The sequence below is a fragment of the Periophthalmus magnuspinnatus genome, chromosome 22 (genome assembly GCF_009829125.3).
Source record: "Periophthalmus magnuspinnatus isolate fPerMag1 chromosome 22, fPerMag1.2.pri, whole genome shotgun sequence".
In the NCBI taxonomy this organism is placed as follows: domain Eukaryota; kingdom Metazoa; phylum Chordata; class Actinopteri; order Gobiiformes; family Gobiidae; genus Periophthalmus; species Periophthalmus magnuspinnatus.
Window position 1 is genome coordinate 20,763,361 of NC_047147.1, and position 15,760 is coordinate 20,779,120.

Genomic DNA, 15,760 nt, shown 5'->3' on the forward strand with positions numbered 1-15,760 from the left:
ATAGTTTGCATCTGTCATGAGTCATGGACGTTTTTAGTTCAACCAAGTACTAAAGTGTTTTCACTCCACTATTTATTTATCACAGTGTGTGGTAGGTTTCACTTTCGTTTTTGATGCTCCGAGGCCCCCTCCCCCTGTTTGCTCTCCGTGCTGAGGCACTCCCCCTTCAAAGCATTCCGCTAATGAAAGTACTGCACATCAGATCAGAAGTTGCTGTGTACAGTTTTATATCATGTTGTATATTTATGGAGAATTGTCAAGATGGAGCGGGGGCAACGTAGGCTTGTGGGCGGAGCATTTGACAGAATCTTACAGGTAACCATAAGGAGGGTTTGAATAGGGCCCAGGAGAGATCGCTAAACTAGTGAAACATGTATGAATGATATCTAAAACCAGGCATTTTTGCGTTTTTGATGAGGGAACAAAGTTATAACATGGTAGAAAGCTAAAAAAAAAATAAAAAAAAAATCGTTTAACCATGAAAATCCCTTGCACTTCCTCTGACTCGATGACAGCCGCGAGTGTTTCTGTTCGAACAAGTGCACACCGAGTCCTTATTGTTTCTGAAACCGATATGTTTTGCTTGATATTAGGAGCAGTTTGGGCGCCTTTAAAGTTAACAGGCTTTCGATTTAGCAATTAAGCAGTAATCATGCTCATTATAGTGAGTAATCCATTTAAAACCTAACAGATGTGTCTTCCAGCGGGGAGCGAGTTGGTCCCAGGGCGTTCAGGGATGTTCAGGTGCAGAGCTGGGTTCGGTTTCCGCGGTAACTGTCCACATGTTGACAGTTGAGGGTTTAATGGTCCACCTAATTGCGGTGGTCCCTGTTTCATCCCGAGTGGAGACTGGAGTTGTTGCTAAGAGGGGCAGGCGAAGTACATGTTGTCGGTCACATTAAAGTGTGTGAGACAGGTTAGACTACTCATTTACTACTAAAACATAAAGTGGTTTTAATGTTGTTTTTTATAGTTTTGACTTGGTTTGGTGGGATAGAACCTGTGGTCAATATTTATCGTAGTTTTACATCAGTTAAGTGGCAGTTTGTGGGAAAAAAAAGTTGAGAAGGAAAGTGCAAAAATACAGGAAGTAATTCTGAGGTCTAAAATGGAATACCTCAACCTGGGTCAACATGCAAAATGCAGGAACGTTTTATATGCAGTTTAAACCTTCATTTTTGGGTTTAAAAAAGAAGAAGGAAAAATGGTGTCTTAGTCCATAAGTTCCCACACTTTTGAGGCCGGGACCCCCAAAATACAATTGTGGCTAGTATCAATTTTAACCTGAAAAACGTGTATATTGCTCTTTTAATAGTTCATTATGCTAGTAGACTGAATTTCCCCAAATTATACTGTACTGCCAGTTTTTAAAGTTGTCACAATACTAAAATTTCAAACTCGACACTAAGGAATTGACTTGGTAATTTTAAAAAAATAAAATCATAATACTTTCTTTTACATTTCCATGTGGCCTTATATCTGTGTAATCCCTCAGACTAGTATACGCCCATGGACCACTATGACTTGTATCAGATTTTTGGATGCTTTTGATACTTTTGACTATTTAAAATACAGCATTAAAAGTATATCTGGAAATCATCTAGCCCAGAGGCGTCAAACATGTTTTCACCAGGGGCCAGCAAAATGGCTGACCTCAAAGGGCCAGTTGTAAAATAAATCTAACTACTTTTTTAACTTGTTCATTAACAGTTTTTGTATTTATTACGTATTCAAGTTTCAAATATTACATATCCATTTGCCTAGATGTAAAAATATATCTGTGTAACTGTGTATCTCCTGATAAAATGACATTTTAAGACCATCAAACCTTTTAATTTATCCTGTCGAGGGCCACATAAGATGATGTGGAGGGCCACATTTGACCTGGGGGTCTTGAGTTTGACACATGTGATCTAGCCCATACTTCTGGAACAAGTATTTTATTTGACCAACATTGCTGTACTGAGATTGTGAAGGATTTATGTAGACTACAGCAGAACGTAGAGAGGATAGAGTGAGGGGAATGCCTTAGTAGGCCTGTCACGATAACAAGTTTTGATGGTCGATATATTGATGAAGTAAATATACGATAAATCATAATATTGAAACAAATTTATGCTGCTGACCCAAGAACCTAAGAGCAGATTTAAACCACAAAAAGTATTGTTAAAAAATCATGAGCTGCAATAAATAAACAGCAGAATGAAACACTTTAGTACTTAGTTTGCATCTGTCATAGAAGTTATAAAACTTATTGCACTGCCAAAAAATAACCAGAAAATTTTGCGGTAGTGCAAAGAAAATATCCACACGATAAATATTGACACAAATAAATACTGTTCCAGCTTTCATATATTGAACGATAAGTACATCAGTGGAGCTGGAGGAAGCGTCTGGGGTGAGTCCTTTCTTAGATTACTGCCAAGTCCTATCATACACACGAAATACTCTCGAACTTTAGTCAACCAATCGATGCAGAGAATGTCTTTAATCGATCATGAATTTCTTCGCCAATTTTCTCTCAATATTACACAGTCGCTTTTCAGCCTAGTAGTAAAAAAACAAACAAAAAACTAAAATTGAATGAAATTGCATGAGCCTCCAATACAACGCTAGAGTATACACTGCCACACGTGTTCACCGCTGGCATATTGTTTATATTATTTGCAGCCCCATGTACAGTATCGCCCAATTAGCGCCATATCTGTCACCGCTTTAAATATCTCCCAGTTCGGATCATACCTTGGGGGCCTCTCGTCTCTTCCCCCTCTTCTACCCTCCTCTCCTCCCCCCTCTGCTCTCCGCCAGGTGTTTGACATTGACTGGGCCGGCAGATGAATGCGTCTCTGGACAGCCCGTGGAATCGAGCGCTTCGGTTGCTAGCTTGGGGAGTTGCTAGCTTCCCTCCGCGGGTGAAGTTTTCCCATTTTCAAAGCCCTGTCCGTCAGTTGCGGTGGGAGGGCTCGGGAGTATAGGTCCATATGCCCGCGCTGACAGTTAGGCAGGAAAAACGCGATGTCGGACGTGCACGGCTACACCGCTCGCCACAATGCTATGCGAGCTAGCTAGCAGGCTTCACCTCAGCAACATGTCAACAGCGATAGTTTGGAAAAGAATGCTGTTTTTTTTCATAACGGTGATTGGGAAGGATCAGTTGTTGTTTTGTAGAAGTTTCTAAGTTTCAGATGACGTCGCAACATTCTAAAGGCCAGTTTCATTGAAGTTGGGCTGGAAAAATAGTGTTAATATGAGTATTTGGAAGTTTAGGTGTACAGTGGTCCCTCGTTTATCGCAGTTATTACATTCTAAAAATAAAAATAAGTAGATTAAGTAGTCCGCTTTATTTTTTGCAATTATTATATGTTTTGCAGCTGTAAAACCCCTCACCACACAGTTTATACACTTTTCTCAGACAGGCATTAACATTTTCTCACATTTCTCTTTTGTTTAATTAATCAATAGTGACACACATGTATTTCACAGTTCCTCTGACCGTGCCTCTTTGAGATTGATTGACAATGGTCTACAGTCACTTAGCCAATCGGGACGCAGAACACAATGCATGTTCAAACGCTGTAAAAAAGCATGTTTGCACCAAAAAAAAAAAATCCACAAAACAGTGAGACCACGAAAGGTGAACGAGGGACCACTGTAGTTAGGATACTGTACGTGGTCCATAATTCAAATCTGGTTAAACATTTATGCAACCTAATTTCACAGTTGCTGCTTTGGAGATATTGGAATCGAGTCTTTTGGAATATCGATAATATTCCAAAGGTTGTTTTGAAGATATGAAAAAAATGAATATCACATACATAGTTTATAATAGAAAAAAAAATTACAAAAAGAGCTGATTTAACTAACTAGATGTATCCTGCACTCACAGTTTTAAAAAAGGTATTACAATCCCAACTGAACCTGTGTGTCCAGAGCCTTAACCTGCAGATAGAGACACATACAAGTTTTCTCATTCTCAGTTTATGGACAGGCCTTATGTGAAAAATCAGAACCTCCAGAATTCACTCACTGAGCTGTAGAGGCTGCACTAGCACTGATTCATGATTGGCTGCAGGTGCTGGGGTTTAGGTAGTGGCCATTCAGATCAGAGAGAGGCATTTTAAGTTTAAACCAACTGGATTTCAGCTTTGAAACTGGCAACACAAATGAGAGACTCGCCTGATTGATTGTTTTCAGTAAAAGCTGTATTTGATTTGAACACATTTCCTTGCATCTGGGGACACGGGTCAAGTTTATGAAATGTGTATACACTTTTTTCATATAAGTGGAGATGGTTTAATGTGGATTTTTTGAGCCAATAGCAAAATATCTTATCAGCCACAACAGCACGCCAGATATCAAATATTGGTTGAGAGACTGTAGCTTCAAAAAGACATACCTGATGCAAAATGTCAGCCATTTTTTTCAATATCGGTCGATACTGATATATCGCCCATCCCTACACATCTACTGTAATCTTTCAAACTCTCAAACTATAATTTGAAAGCAGAATGGTGTAATCACTTTCAAATAAAAGCCATTACTTTAATTACATCAGTTAATACATGTCACTTGTACTTCTCTACCTTGCACTGCTTGTCTAAAACTACCAACTCTGACACTTCATCTCCTTTTAAACAGACAGGGGGCTTTACAGGTGAACGCAAACACGCACGAGACATCGGCTTATATTTTCCTCATTTCTCATCCATCACAGTCTCTCCATCACCACCCCCCTCCTCCCTCTCTCCTCCCACCCCCACTTTCCCCCCACTCCCACCCAGACCGCCGCGGTACCCTTCGCCGGAGCCATTCATCTGGAACAACTTTGCCACACTTGTTCGCCGTGTTCTTTTCGATTACAGGGCATCTGGCTACCTCGCTTTGAAGCCCTCCCCGCTCTCCTCTCTCCTCTCCTCCCTCTATCCTCTCCTCCCTATTGTCTGCGCGTACACCGCTCTTTTGGTAATTAACTTTGTCCTCCTTTTATTTGTTCCAGTCACTCGCAGTCCACTCTCCTGAGCGTCTTCTCCCTCCAGTACCAGGTTTGGAACTTTGCTGTCCTTTTGTGCGGCTTTGACAGCTGCCTAATTGAATGATGAATGTCCCTTTATTTCTTTGTAATTGAACTGCCAGCGCTCCGATTGGTTGTGAGGAGTAGGACCCCACCCCTCCTCCCTCCCCCGCCCACCTACCCACCACCTCTCCTCGGTGTAGATATATATATATATATATATAAGCCCCTCCCTCCCAGAGTCTCACGCAAAAGGCCATACACTATAAAAAAAAAAGGCGTGTTGCTGATGAGTTAAATTGATGCGATAATTGGTCAGACTAATCAAAAATTCAAAGTATCAAAAATCAGGTACTAATCGATGCTAAAAGTAGTATCGAAACTAAATACTTGTTCGACTTTTTGAGTACTGATACCTACTCACATTCATAGGACAGAAATGAACGTTTTCTCAATAGCTTTAGAATGATCTTGAGCTGTGTCAGAACAAATGTACCTGGACGACTGAGGTATTACATAGATATATAAAAGAAAGTACTATAAGTAAATTATTTTGTTGAGTTTTTTTGGATTGTCATCGTGGTATCAGAATCGGTATTGAGAATCGACTCTCTTGCTTAGTACCTGCTTGTCTTCATGGAGATGCTCCTTGTTCTACCAGAAACGATCCACAGTTTGGCATTAAACTTATCAATCTCCATGGAGACGAGCAGCTGATGCCACCCAGCAAAGTTGCAATTAAGATCTGCGGAGAGGTCGACCCCACTTATTATTTATGGACAATAAAAACACCTGTAATTGAATAAATGGAAGATGGATAGAGTTTAAGGCCGGACTGTGGAACATTCCAAGTAGGTAAATACTGCACTGCTACTACTATTAATGTACAGGTGCACATTTTATTTTTAATTTGGGATGTTTTGGCAAGTAAAATGACAATCCAGTCAACTTTATAATAATGTTTTGGTCTTGAAACTAGTTGAAAATATAAAAATAAATATTATGACAAAATAAGATGGCTGGTTCTTGCTTTTTATAGAATGTGCCACAATATAACATTAAACTTTTAACTATCTCAAGCAGGTGACGCCATTAGACAGACAAAAATTTCAACTATAGAAACAACCATATTTGACTTGGGACGCGTAGGCAGGTAGATTGACGTGAATTATAATGGGCAGTGCGGCGGCGCAACGGTTAGCACTCTCACCTCAGAGCAAGAACGTCATAGGTTTGACTCCCGGGTGGTGTGTGGCCTGTCTGTCCGGAGTTTGCATGCTCTGCCCATGTCTGTGTAGGTTTCTATGTTTTTAAAGGTCCTATACTACGCAAAATTGACTCTTGTGAGCTTTAAGCCAATTTATAATGCTGTTACGTCCTCAAAAACATACCTAGAATTGTGCTTTGTTTCATTCGCACATATTTGAGTAATCCTTTTTTATTAGTCTGTCTACATCTCCAAAGCTCAAAATGCTCTGTTCCACCTTGTGATGTCATGAAGTGGTAGTTTTCAAAATAACAGCTACCTTTTACCTTTAGTCCAGCAGACATTGGCAATCTCATCCAAATGATGCTAATGAAAGTGTATGGAGTTTAAAACCACAGTGGAGCATTTCCTGTATCACCACATGACATCACAAAGTGGAACTGAAGAACAACTAAACAATCTAATTATGCAGGATTTGTGTGTTAAACATGTGTGAATGAAACAAAACAAAACTCCAGGTGTGCTTTTTTTGATAAGGAAACAACATTATAACACAGATCAGAAGATGGCGTAATATGGGCCCTTAAAAAAAAAAAGTTGTCTTTAACTCAGAACTACTCAAATGAATCATATTTAACTCCCGCGCATGCCCCTGGTTTTACAGTGCAGCCTCTTGCCCGGGCGCGGGTGGATGTGTGCCAAATCCTCCCCACCCATCTGTCTTGTAACATCTCGGCCCTGCTTATTTGGTGGACCTGTAATAAATTATGCTAAACCATTATTATTCTGACAATAATAATTTCCCCGTGTAGCGCGCCGCCGTGTGCTAAATGTTTGCTGACTCTTACTGTCACTGCCTCTCCTCTGTCTGACAGCGGACGATGATGAATGGGCGAGCCGAGCCACTGGCAGAAGGAGAGTGAGGCAAAATGGAGCCATTCATCATCGGGCCGACAGCTGCCACTCACGCGCCCCCTCTCCCCGGAATTACATTTTTTTTTTTTTTTTGTCGCGTGTAGTAGGTTTTAAATAAGTCATGTTTTTTTAAAAGTCCAACAATCTTATCCCCTTTCCCGGTAGCTTTCGGCGAAGATGGTAATTGAATGAATGGAAATGTCAGAGCAAAGGAGGAATGCGGGATAGGGTCAAGGCGAGATGGAGAAGGGGGGAAATGGGTACACGGTTTGAAGGGAGGGTGGAGGGAGGAGTGGGGGGGGTGGAGGTGTTGAACATGGATGCCTCAACGCACTTTGACCCTCACAGAAGTTACTGAAATTAAATGAGTTTGACCCAAGATCTCTGCTGCGCTGGTGGTTCAAATACAATATATAATAGAGAGCCGGTTCCCAAACTGGGGTACGGGTACGCTCTCAGGTACGCCGAATGACCTTGTATGCAAAGGAGTAAAAAAAAAAAAAAACGTGACCTGATTTACATTTTTTAACAAGAATATAGAATAAAAAATAGCTGTTGCCATTTGAAAATATTTGGGTAACATAGAAGCAGACAAGGAGAGGCGTTCAACTGCATGAGGTAAGAAAAGGCCAGGAAAATATTACATGTTTGTTTGGATTCGCTCATTTTAGATCAGCTGCGACAACAAACTGGAAGCTGTCCACTGCAGACTAGCACGTGTTTTATTGTTTAACCTGTCTGAAAATCAAATACTCCACATAAATGAGTTGTCGCTTATCTTTTATTTGCGAAAGCGTGGTTATATATAGTATATCATAAAACATTTTTAGAAGCTACAGTTTTGATCAGCTACAATGTTTCAGTTCAAATGCTAAATTACTAGACTCGCCTGAACATCTCTTCGCCCTTTTTTCCCTCAAGAGTGACAAAACGTGTATTAAACATGTACTCTGAGTTCATATTTTACTCTTCAGTTTGGGAACCACTAATGTGTATGTGCAGTACCTACTACTGTAAATGATAAGGAAGCACTTCAAAAGGCTAAATTAAATTCACATACTGTTTTACAATGTCTGATTTTTTTTGTTGCTGTCATATTTTATCAGAAGCGAATCAAAAGGACGATCTTCAGACACCACACACCAGAAGCTATTGAAACGTACTACAAAAGGTACAGTTTTGTGATGCGTGTTTTATTGACAAAGTATTCACTAATGCAGTCCATATTTAGTGTTAATATACAAGGTTGTTTTGGTTTTTCACAGTTACTATCCACCAACTTTCACTACCAATGCAACTTCACACAATATTTCATGCCATCGCCACTTATGATTACATTTTTTTAACATTTACCATATTGCAACTTAAAGACGCAGTATGTCACTTTTTAGCACAAACTTTATAAAGAAGTGGACTAAGTGTGTGTGACATCACCTGTAGCGTTCGTCTCCAGTCAAATGAAGCTCATCGAGGCTAGCAGTTATAGCGGTGAATTTTGGAGCTCCATATTTGGAATTTTGACCATGAGTATAATGGCAACCAAAGCGCCAATCCGGAGTGAGACTGTTGAAGGTATTGGCCCTTCACACTGCCACCGCTGGTTTAGCAGGAGCGGGCGCTTAGCAATGCTGTCAATCAAACCTGTTTCTAATGCTAGCGGGTGTGACCTCGGGAGAAAGAAAGCACCTGATTTGTTTGCGCCCATGAGCACTTCCTATTTGCCCCCCCCCTCCTCCACTTCCTGCTTGTTTTCCATTTTCATTGGCTATAATTTTGCACAGTATGGCATAAAATGTATCACCTCCAGAAAGTTACATACTGTACCTTTAATTATATTCTACAACAGTAAACTAACATCAAAGCTTCAAAGATGATTTCATAGCCCTGTGTAACTGCATTTTATTTATTCTTGTCTTAGGCAGGCTTCAAACACGCCTGTCAACCTAAAGACTGGTCTCTATAGACTAGTACAATGCTAAAGATAATATTGAAACTAATTTGAAGAAGTCCTGACTTTGAAGAAATTCTTGGAGAAAAAAAAACACTCTTTTTAGAAAATGTATATTGATTATTAGTGTAATTGTCAACATCATTGCAATATCAAAATTGGTATCAAGCCTTTTCCTTATATCAAAATCAAGTTTAAACTTCTTGTATGCTGACATTACAGGGTATGATTGCGCTTAATCCAATGAAACGGAATGAAACCATGCTTTAGGGAACATTATCTTCGTTTTCATATCATAACTATCCTTTATCTCTTTATTACCACATGGCTATGAAAAACATAAGGCTTTTTAATCCACTTAGAACCACAAACCTCATCTGATCTGGCAACCATCTGAACCAGGGGGTTGCACTTGGACTTGACACAAAGGGGGGAGAGCCGTTTTGGGGTTAATTTAACTCTCACGTACTTGTCTGGCCCGGAGGAAATTCGAGTCCCTCCAAGCAGTGCCGTGTTAACCGCAGCCGGCCCCATGCAGCCGACCCCACGCAGCCGGCCTCATGCAGCCGGCCCCACGCAGCCTGCCATATGCCACCGGGGGCCAAGTCACCAGGGACATGACAAGTCTGTGCCTGCCCGCTCCACTCCTCTGCTTTTGTTCATGTTTGTTCATTAGGGCTGAACAGTTTTTGGGAAAATGTCTGATTGCGATTCTGATTGGGTTCGCAATTTAGATTCAATGGACCCATATTACTCTATGTTCTGATCTATGTTATAATGTTTCCTCATCATAAACAGACCTGGAGTTGTGTTTTGTTTCATTCACATATTTAACACTGTGTATTCAGGCTGAGTTCTTCTCTCAAACAGAAAACACTCTGTTCCACCTTGTGATGTCATGTGGTAATACAGGAAGTGCTCCACTGTGTTTATAAACTCCATACACCTTCACTAGAATCAGCCCTGGAGTTGCCCATCTCAGGCAGCTGCTAATTTAAAAACTACTACTACATGACATCACAAAGTGGAACAGAGCATTTTGAGCTTTGGAGATGTAGACAGACTGGTAATAAAGGGGTTACTCAAAATGTGCAAATGAAACAAAACACCACTCCAGATATGTTTTTGAAGAGATAGTAACATTATAAAATAGCTTTAATGAAGAATTGTGTTCAAGTTTGCATTTTAACACTTAAATAGAAGACTTAAGTACGAACCTTTAAATGTACACTATGCAACTTTCTGGAGGTCACATACTTAGGAACATTCCCTGTGGAGATGGATAAGTTTTATGCCATACTGTGGAAAATTATAACCCTTTCCATGCAAACAAGCAGGAAAAGGACTTCTCGGAAAATAAAGAGTCTTGTGAGTTTGTGGAAATTAAGTTTTCTCAGTGCAATAAACACAACCCAAGTGAAAGAAAAACATGCTTTTACTGTAGTGTATTTTTTTGGCTAAAAAGTTGCATACAGTGGCTTTAAACTAACACAGGAATCCCATGTATTTCAAAACCCGTTTGTACAGATCTAAACTACAGAGTTAAGGGTTTGTACAGAATAAACAACAATATATTCTGTTACTTTAAGGTTCTATATTATGCAAAATTGACTCTTTTGAGCATTAAGTCATGTTTAATGTTGCTACCTCAAAAACATACCTGGAGCTGTGTTGTTTCACTCACACATGCCTTCCATATTAGTCTGTCTACATCTCCAAAGCTCAAAATGCTCTGTTCCACCTTGTGATGTCATGATTGTGCATTGTTGCAGGTATCAGACTGAAGCCCAGACTCACCCCGCTGACCCTGTGCTGCTGGACATGGCCAACGAGGTAAATATAGATGATGAGGTTTACTTGAGACTTTAAAATAGTTCAAGACATGAAGTTAAAACATTTTATTCTAAATTTAAGTTAAAATAATTGTGAAGAAAAAGTAATCACAACAGATAGATATTTGTATGTTTTTGCTCTAGCCCAAAAGCTTAAAATGTAATTAGAAAAAAAAATTGATAGTCAAAAAAAAATCCAAAAGGAAAAAAGTAATATGGGAGGAATTCTGTAACAGTTTCATGCACTTTATGCCCTTTAAGCGCTGAAAAGAGCTTTTATTAACTCTACTACTGTGTATTATATGTGGAGCATTTGGCATGATTCTTCATTTAAATATAAAATGGAAAATCCCACTTTTACACTAAATACATTCTCAGCTCTCCAAATAGAGCAGCACAATTTATCAAGGTTCAGTCGTTTCCAAAGGTCAATGATCAGGTTGGGTCTTTTTATTGGAGAGGTCTGCAGCCAATACTCAAAAAAACAAAACAAAAAAAAACAGGTGGTTTAGAGATCAGACTTTGGAGAAAGGAATGATACTTTTTTAATGGAAGTTTGCGTTAAACCTCTTCTGCAAAATGTACTTTTCAGAGCTTTTAACCATGTTCTAGTTGTTTTCCCTGACCATTTGCTCACCTGAAGTTGTTTTTGGAGTGATTTGTGCATGTTTGAGCAATCTTTAATCGCTTATTTTTAACACACTATTTTGCCGATCTACCCTTGTTTTCACCACCACCGGTACACGCCTACTGTGACGTACTTCATTCTCCAATTACATTTTGTTAATTGGTGATACACGTAGGAAGTTAGCAAACTTGTTTCTTTTGTTAAGTCGTTTTACATCAATATTACGATTCAAAATGTGCAAATTCTAACACGATCCACGGGTGTCATAGATCATAGCTGTATAGCAGATGCAAGCACAATAGGTCTTCTTAATAATAGTTGTTTTTAATGAGAAAAATAAAAATTGAAAATAATGATTGAACAACACAAGATTTTAGATTTTTTTTTTTTTTTTTTTTTTTTCATATCATTTGTCATATCGCCCATCCTACCCTAAAATATAAGTTGCTAAAAATACACCCTCGCCAGCTTAGAAGCCTCTTGACTTGTCTGTTAGCGATTATCACAATTGGTCAAATGGTCAAATGGGCCGGCCCATTATCAATTATAGAACGTAATTGTGGCCCGCCTCCCTTAGCAGATGTGAAAACAGTTTTGCCGTTTGACTGTGGCACTTTGGCCGAATTGTAGCTTGAGCTGAGGGGACCCGATTGGTGGACAGGTGACCACGGGTTAAGTCCTCTTTCATCAAACTCACCACCTGTTGACATTCAGAGGTTAATGGAGGAATTCTATACTCGGGCAATAACTATTTCTATTTTAAACATGATATTTATTATAATTAAGCAAATAGAAATGTGTTTTTTTAGCTGACATTTAAAGGCACGCTATGGAACTTTATAAGGGAGAGTCCGCCACCTGTCTACCTCCTTGGATATGTTATAGCTTTGCCTGGGATGTTTCACAGTATGGCATTAACATATATTACATTTATTCAATTACAGGTGTGTTTATCGCTCCGTACTGTGGGCCAGGTTGTCTCGCCACAGATCTGACCTGTAACTTGGTCTGTTGCTTGTCTCCATGGAGATCGATGAGTACAATCTAGTCAAATCAATGGAGACGAGCAGGTGATGGACTCTCTCTATCACTATTCTTGTTGAAAGGTGTAATATGTAACTTTTCTGATAAAGAAGATAAAGAAGATTCTATACCTCCATTGCGTCACAACCATTTTCATCGGCTCTTTAAACAAGTTTTTGAATTGGTTGGTCTTAAAGAGAGGATATTCTGCTTTCTACCATGCTATAACGTTGTTCCCTCATCAAAAACATGCCCGAAGAGGTTTTATATATCATCCATGCATGTTTGATTAAATTAGCGATCTCTCCCGGACCCTATTCAAACCCTCCTTATGGTTAGCTGTAAGATTTTGCTCATAAAACTGCATCACCCATTCTACCCATTCTACAACAAATCTACATAAATATATGAAAATATGATACAAAACTGTCCACAACAACTTGACAAACCTGATGTGATGTGCCGCAGTTTCATTAGCGGGATGCAGCTGATTGTGTTGTCATAGTGCTCTGAAGGGGGAGTGACTTTGCACAGGGAGCAAAGGGAGGGGAGACTCAGAGTGTCAAAAATGAAAGAGAAACCTATTAAACACGTCAACATATTGTTTTGGCAAATATAGCATTTTCAAACATGGCGATCTAAATATGTTATGCATTTGCAGTTAATATTTCATAGAAGTAAAAGTCAGGAATGCCATTAAATACAATATAAAAATAAGTTAAAAGTTTAAAGAAGACATATTGTGCTTGTGTGTTTAAAATCGATGACACCCGAGGATCATTATGTTAGAATTTGGAAAATTTAAAATCACAAAATTGATCTAAAACTCCTTAATAAAAGAAACAAGTACACTGACTTCGAGGTTGGACAATTGCAGAGCCCAATGGAAGTCGATTCCCGCCTGCCCCTTCCTGGTGAGTTGCCGTAAGCGTAAGCACAACGAAGCGCCGCTGTTAGCCCTCATATGACTAGCTACAGATCATGCTAGCAACGACATCTTGAATACAGGTGAATAAAGATTACTCAAACATGCACGAATCACTCTAAATACAACTTCAGAGCGTCAATGAGCTCTAAAAAGTTGATTTCATATAATAGATCTCCTTTTAACAACTGCTCATTTGAATGCCCAGGATCTATGGAACATCTGACACGTCACAAAATTATTATTGATTGAACAAAGCAAAAACAAAACACAAAAACAGTTAGTACAAGTATAATTAGCTTTTTAGTTGCGCTAATGTTATAGTGGCATGTCCAAAAGGCGTTAGATATAGCGTTGGTAGAAGGTTTTTTTTTTTTTTGATAATTAGGTTTCAGCCATTAAGTTGCGGCGACCCCATTTTACCGCTTTAAAATATTCTTTTTAATTTGAATAATCTATAACATAACCTTTTGAAGACCTTTCCCTGTGTGAGCCCAGACCAGTCCCTGTGCCCTAGCCTCGCCTCACCTCACCGCTAACTGCCACTCTACGCTCATTTTAATTGACACATGATTTTTCCAGTGTGGGGATTATATTGGGCTGTGCGATAACTGTCTATGGAGCGTTTAACAGTGTTTTAATACGCTACTTAACATTTAAACCGCGCGCTCGCCGTCTCTCTGTGTCTAATTGATGTAGTTTCGTCCCTTTATGAGACACTATATCTGCAGCTGAAGGAACGATTAGGTATGATGGAGACCGCTTCACCTCCACGCGTTTCCGAGCCTGGCATTTGGGTGTTATAGTATGAAAAACTATTTGTGATTTTAAAGAAGGGTGTTATGCAAAATCGGTTTATTATTTATTTTTAAAGCTTTCTTCCATGTTATAACGTTGTTCCCTCATTAACAACAGGCCTGAAGAGGTTTTAAATGTCATCCATTCATGTTTCAGTAATTTAGCGATCACTCCAGCGCCCTATTCCAACGATTCTGTACAAAGCTCCACCCACAAACCTACATCAACGACGCGCCCACTTGGGATGGAACGATAAACAATAATATCGTGATAAAAATGGATGGATAATAATCATTCGTGGGCCATTTTACATAATCGTGATAATTGCCAGCAAAGTTAATCACCCTTATATTTCCAGAATGTGCAGACAAAAACAAATTCTCCTTGATGATTTCTTCTGGATTGTATTGTCTGTATTGTTGTTTTCACAGTTCTATAACAATTTAAATATGGAACCTATTCTATAATATTGAAATTATAATTATTCATTTCCATATCAAATTAAAACCCTCAGCAACTTTAGTAATTGTCGTGATACTATTATCATTTATCGTAATTATTTTGGTCATGATAATCGTGACACCAAATTTCAATATCGTCCCATGCCTAGCCCCCACACGATAAATAAATCCGCTCACTTGTTGTAGTTCTAGCTAAGATAGTTTTTATTCAAATGAAGCTCATCGAGGCTAGCAGTTGCTTATTACCAATGCAGACCGCGAGTATCATAGCAACCAAAGAGCCAATCTGGAGCGAGTTTGTTGACGGTAATGCCCCTTCCCAAGGCGCTTAGCAAACCTGTTACTAATGCTAGCGGGTGTGACCTTGGGGAAAGAAGGTGCCTGATTTGTCTGCGAAATAGAAATACCAGGATCATGTAGAGCGGGTTAATATGAACATTTTAAGACCTCCTTGTGTCTCCTGATCTTCCTTTGCCTCATGGTGAAAGCACAGTCACGTTCAAGCACACTGACAGCTACGAAAGACGAAGCAGAATCTAATGCCTCTGGTCTCTTTGGTCTCACCCCGGTTCTTCAGTTTTCGTGTCAATTGTGAAACTCCACAGCAGGCACGAGCAAGTTCCTGCTTCAAGTTTACAGTCTCCCTCACTGATGTATTGTAGAGCTAACGGATCTCCATGTAAGCAATGAGGTGACGTTGTAGCTTACGTTCTGTATCTTGGAGAGTCTGTGTAGCCTCTTAGAGTTTGGCCTGGTGGTTCAGTTTTTCTCTCAGCTCTGACACTTGACAGTTGGCACATGCGAGTTCCTGCTTCAGGTCGAGTTTGTCCCTCACAGATGCATTGTAGAGGGATCTCTTTGTAAGCAATGATCTGATGTAGCAACTTGTCTTCTGTATTTTGGAGAGTCCTTTGAGCTTTTTCGAGGTCAGTGTTTTTGGTTGATCAGTCTCTTCTGGGTCTTCAGTCTCTCCTGGTCCTGGGTTTTCAGTCTCAGTTGTTGGGACTTATTG

General features: G+C 39.5%; 1 protein-coding gene across 2 annotated transcripts in view; it reads left to right on the top strand.

The window, feature by feature from the left end:
- Positions 1 to 15,760, top strand: part of cdin1 (CDAN1 interacting nuclease 1) — a 146,663-nt gene that overhangs the window by 24,465 nt on the left and 106,438 nt on the right. Inside the window, exons 3-5 of one of the 2 annotated variants that reach the window (XM_033988288.2) lie at positions 4,997 to 5,042; positions 8,240 to 8,304; positions 10,854 to 10,914. In XM_033988288.2, the coding sequence (XP_033844179.1) occupies positions 4,997 to 5,042; positions 8,240 to 8,304; positions 10,854 to 10,914 (172 nt within the window). The remainder of the gene's footprint in view (positions 1 to 4,996; positions 5,043 to 8,239; positions 8,305 to 10,853; positions 10,915 to 15,760) is intronic. The other variant, XM_055230989.1, reaches the window with a different exon arrangement.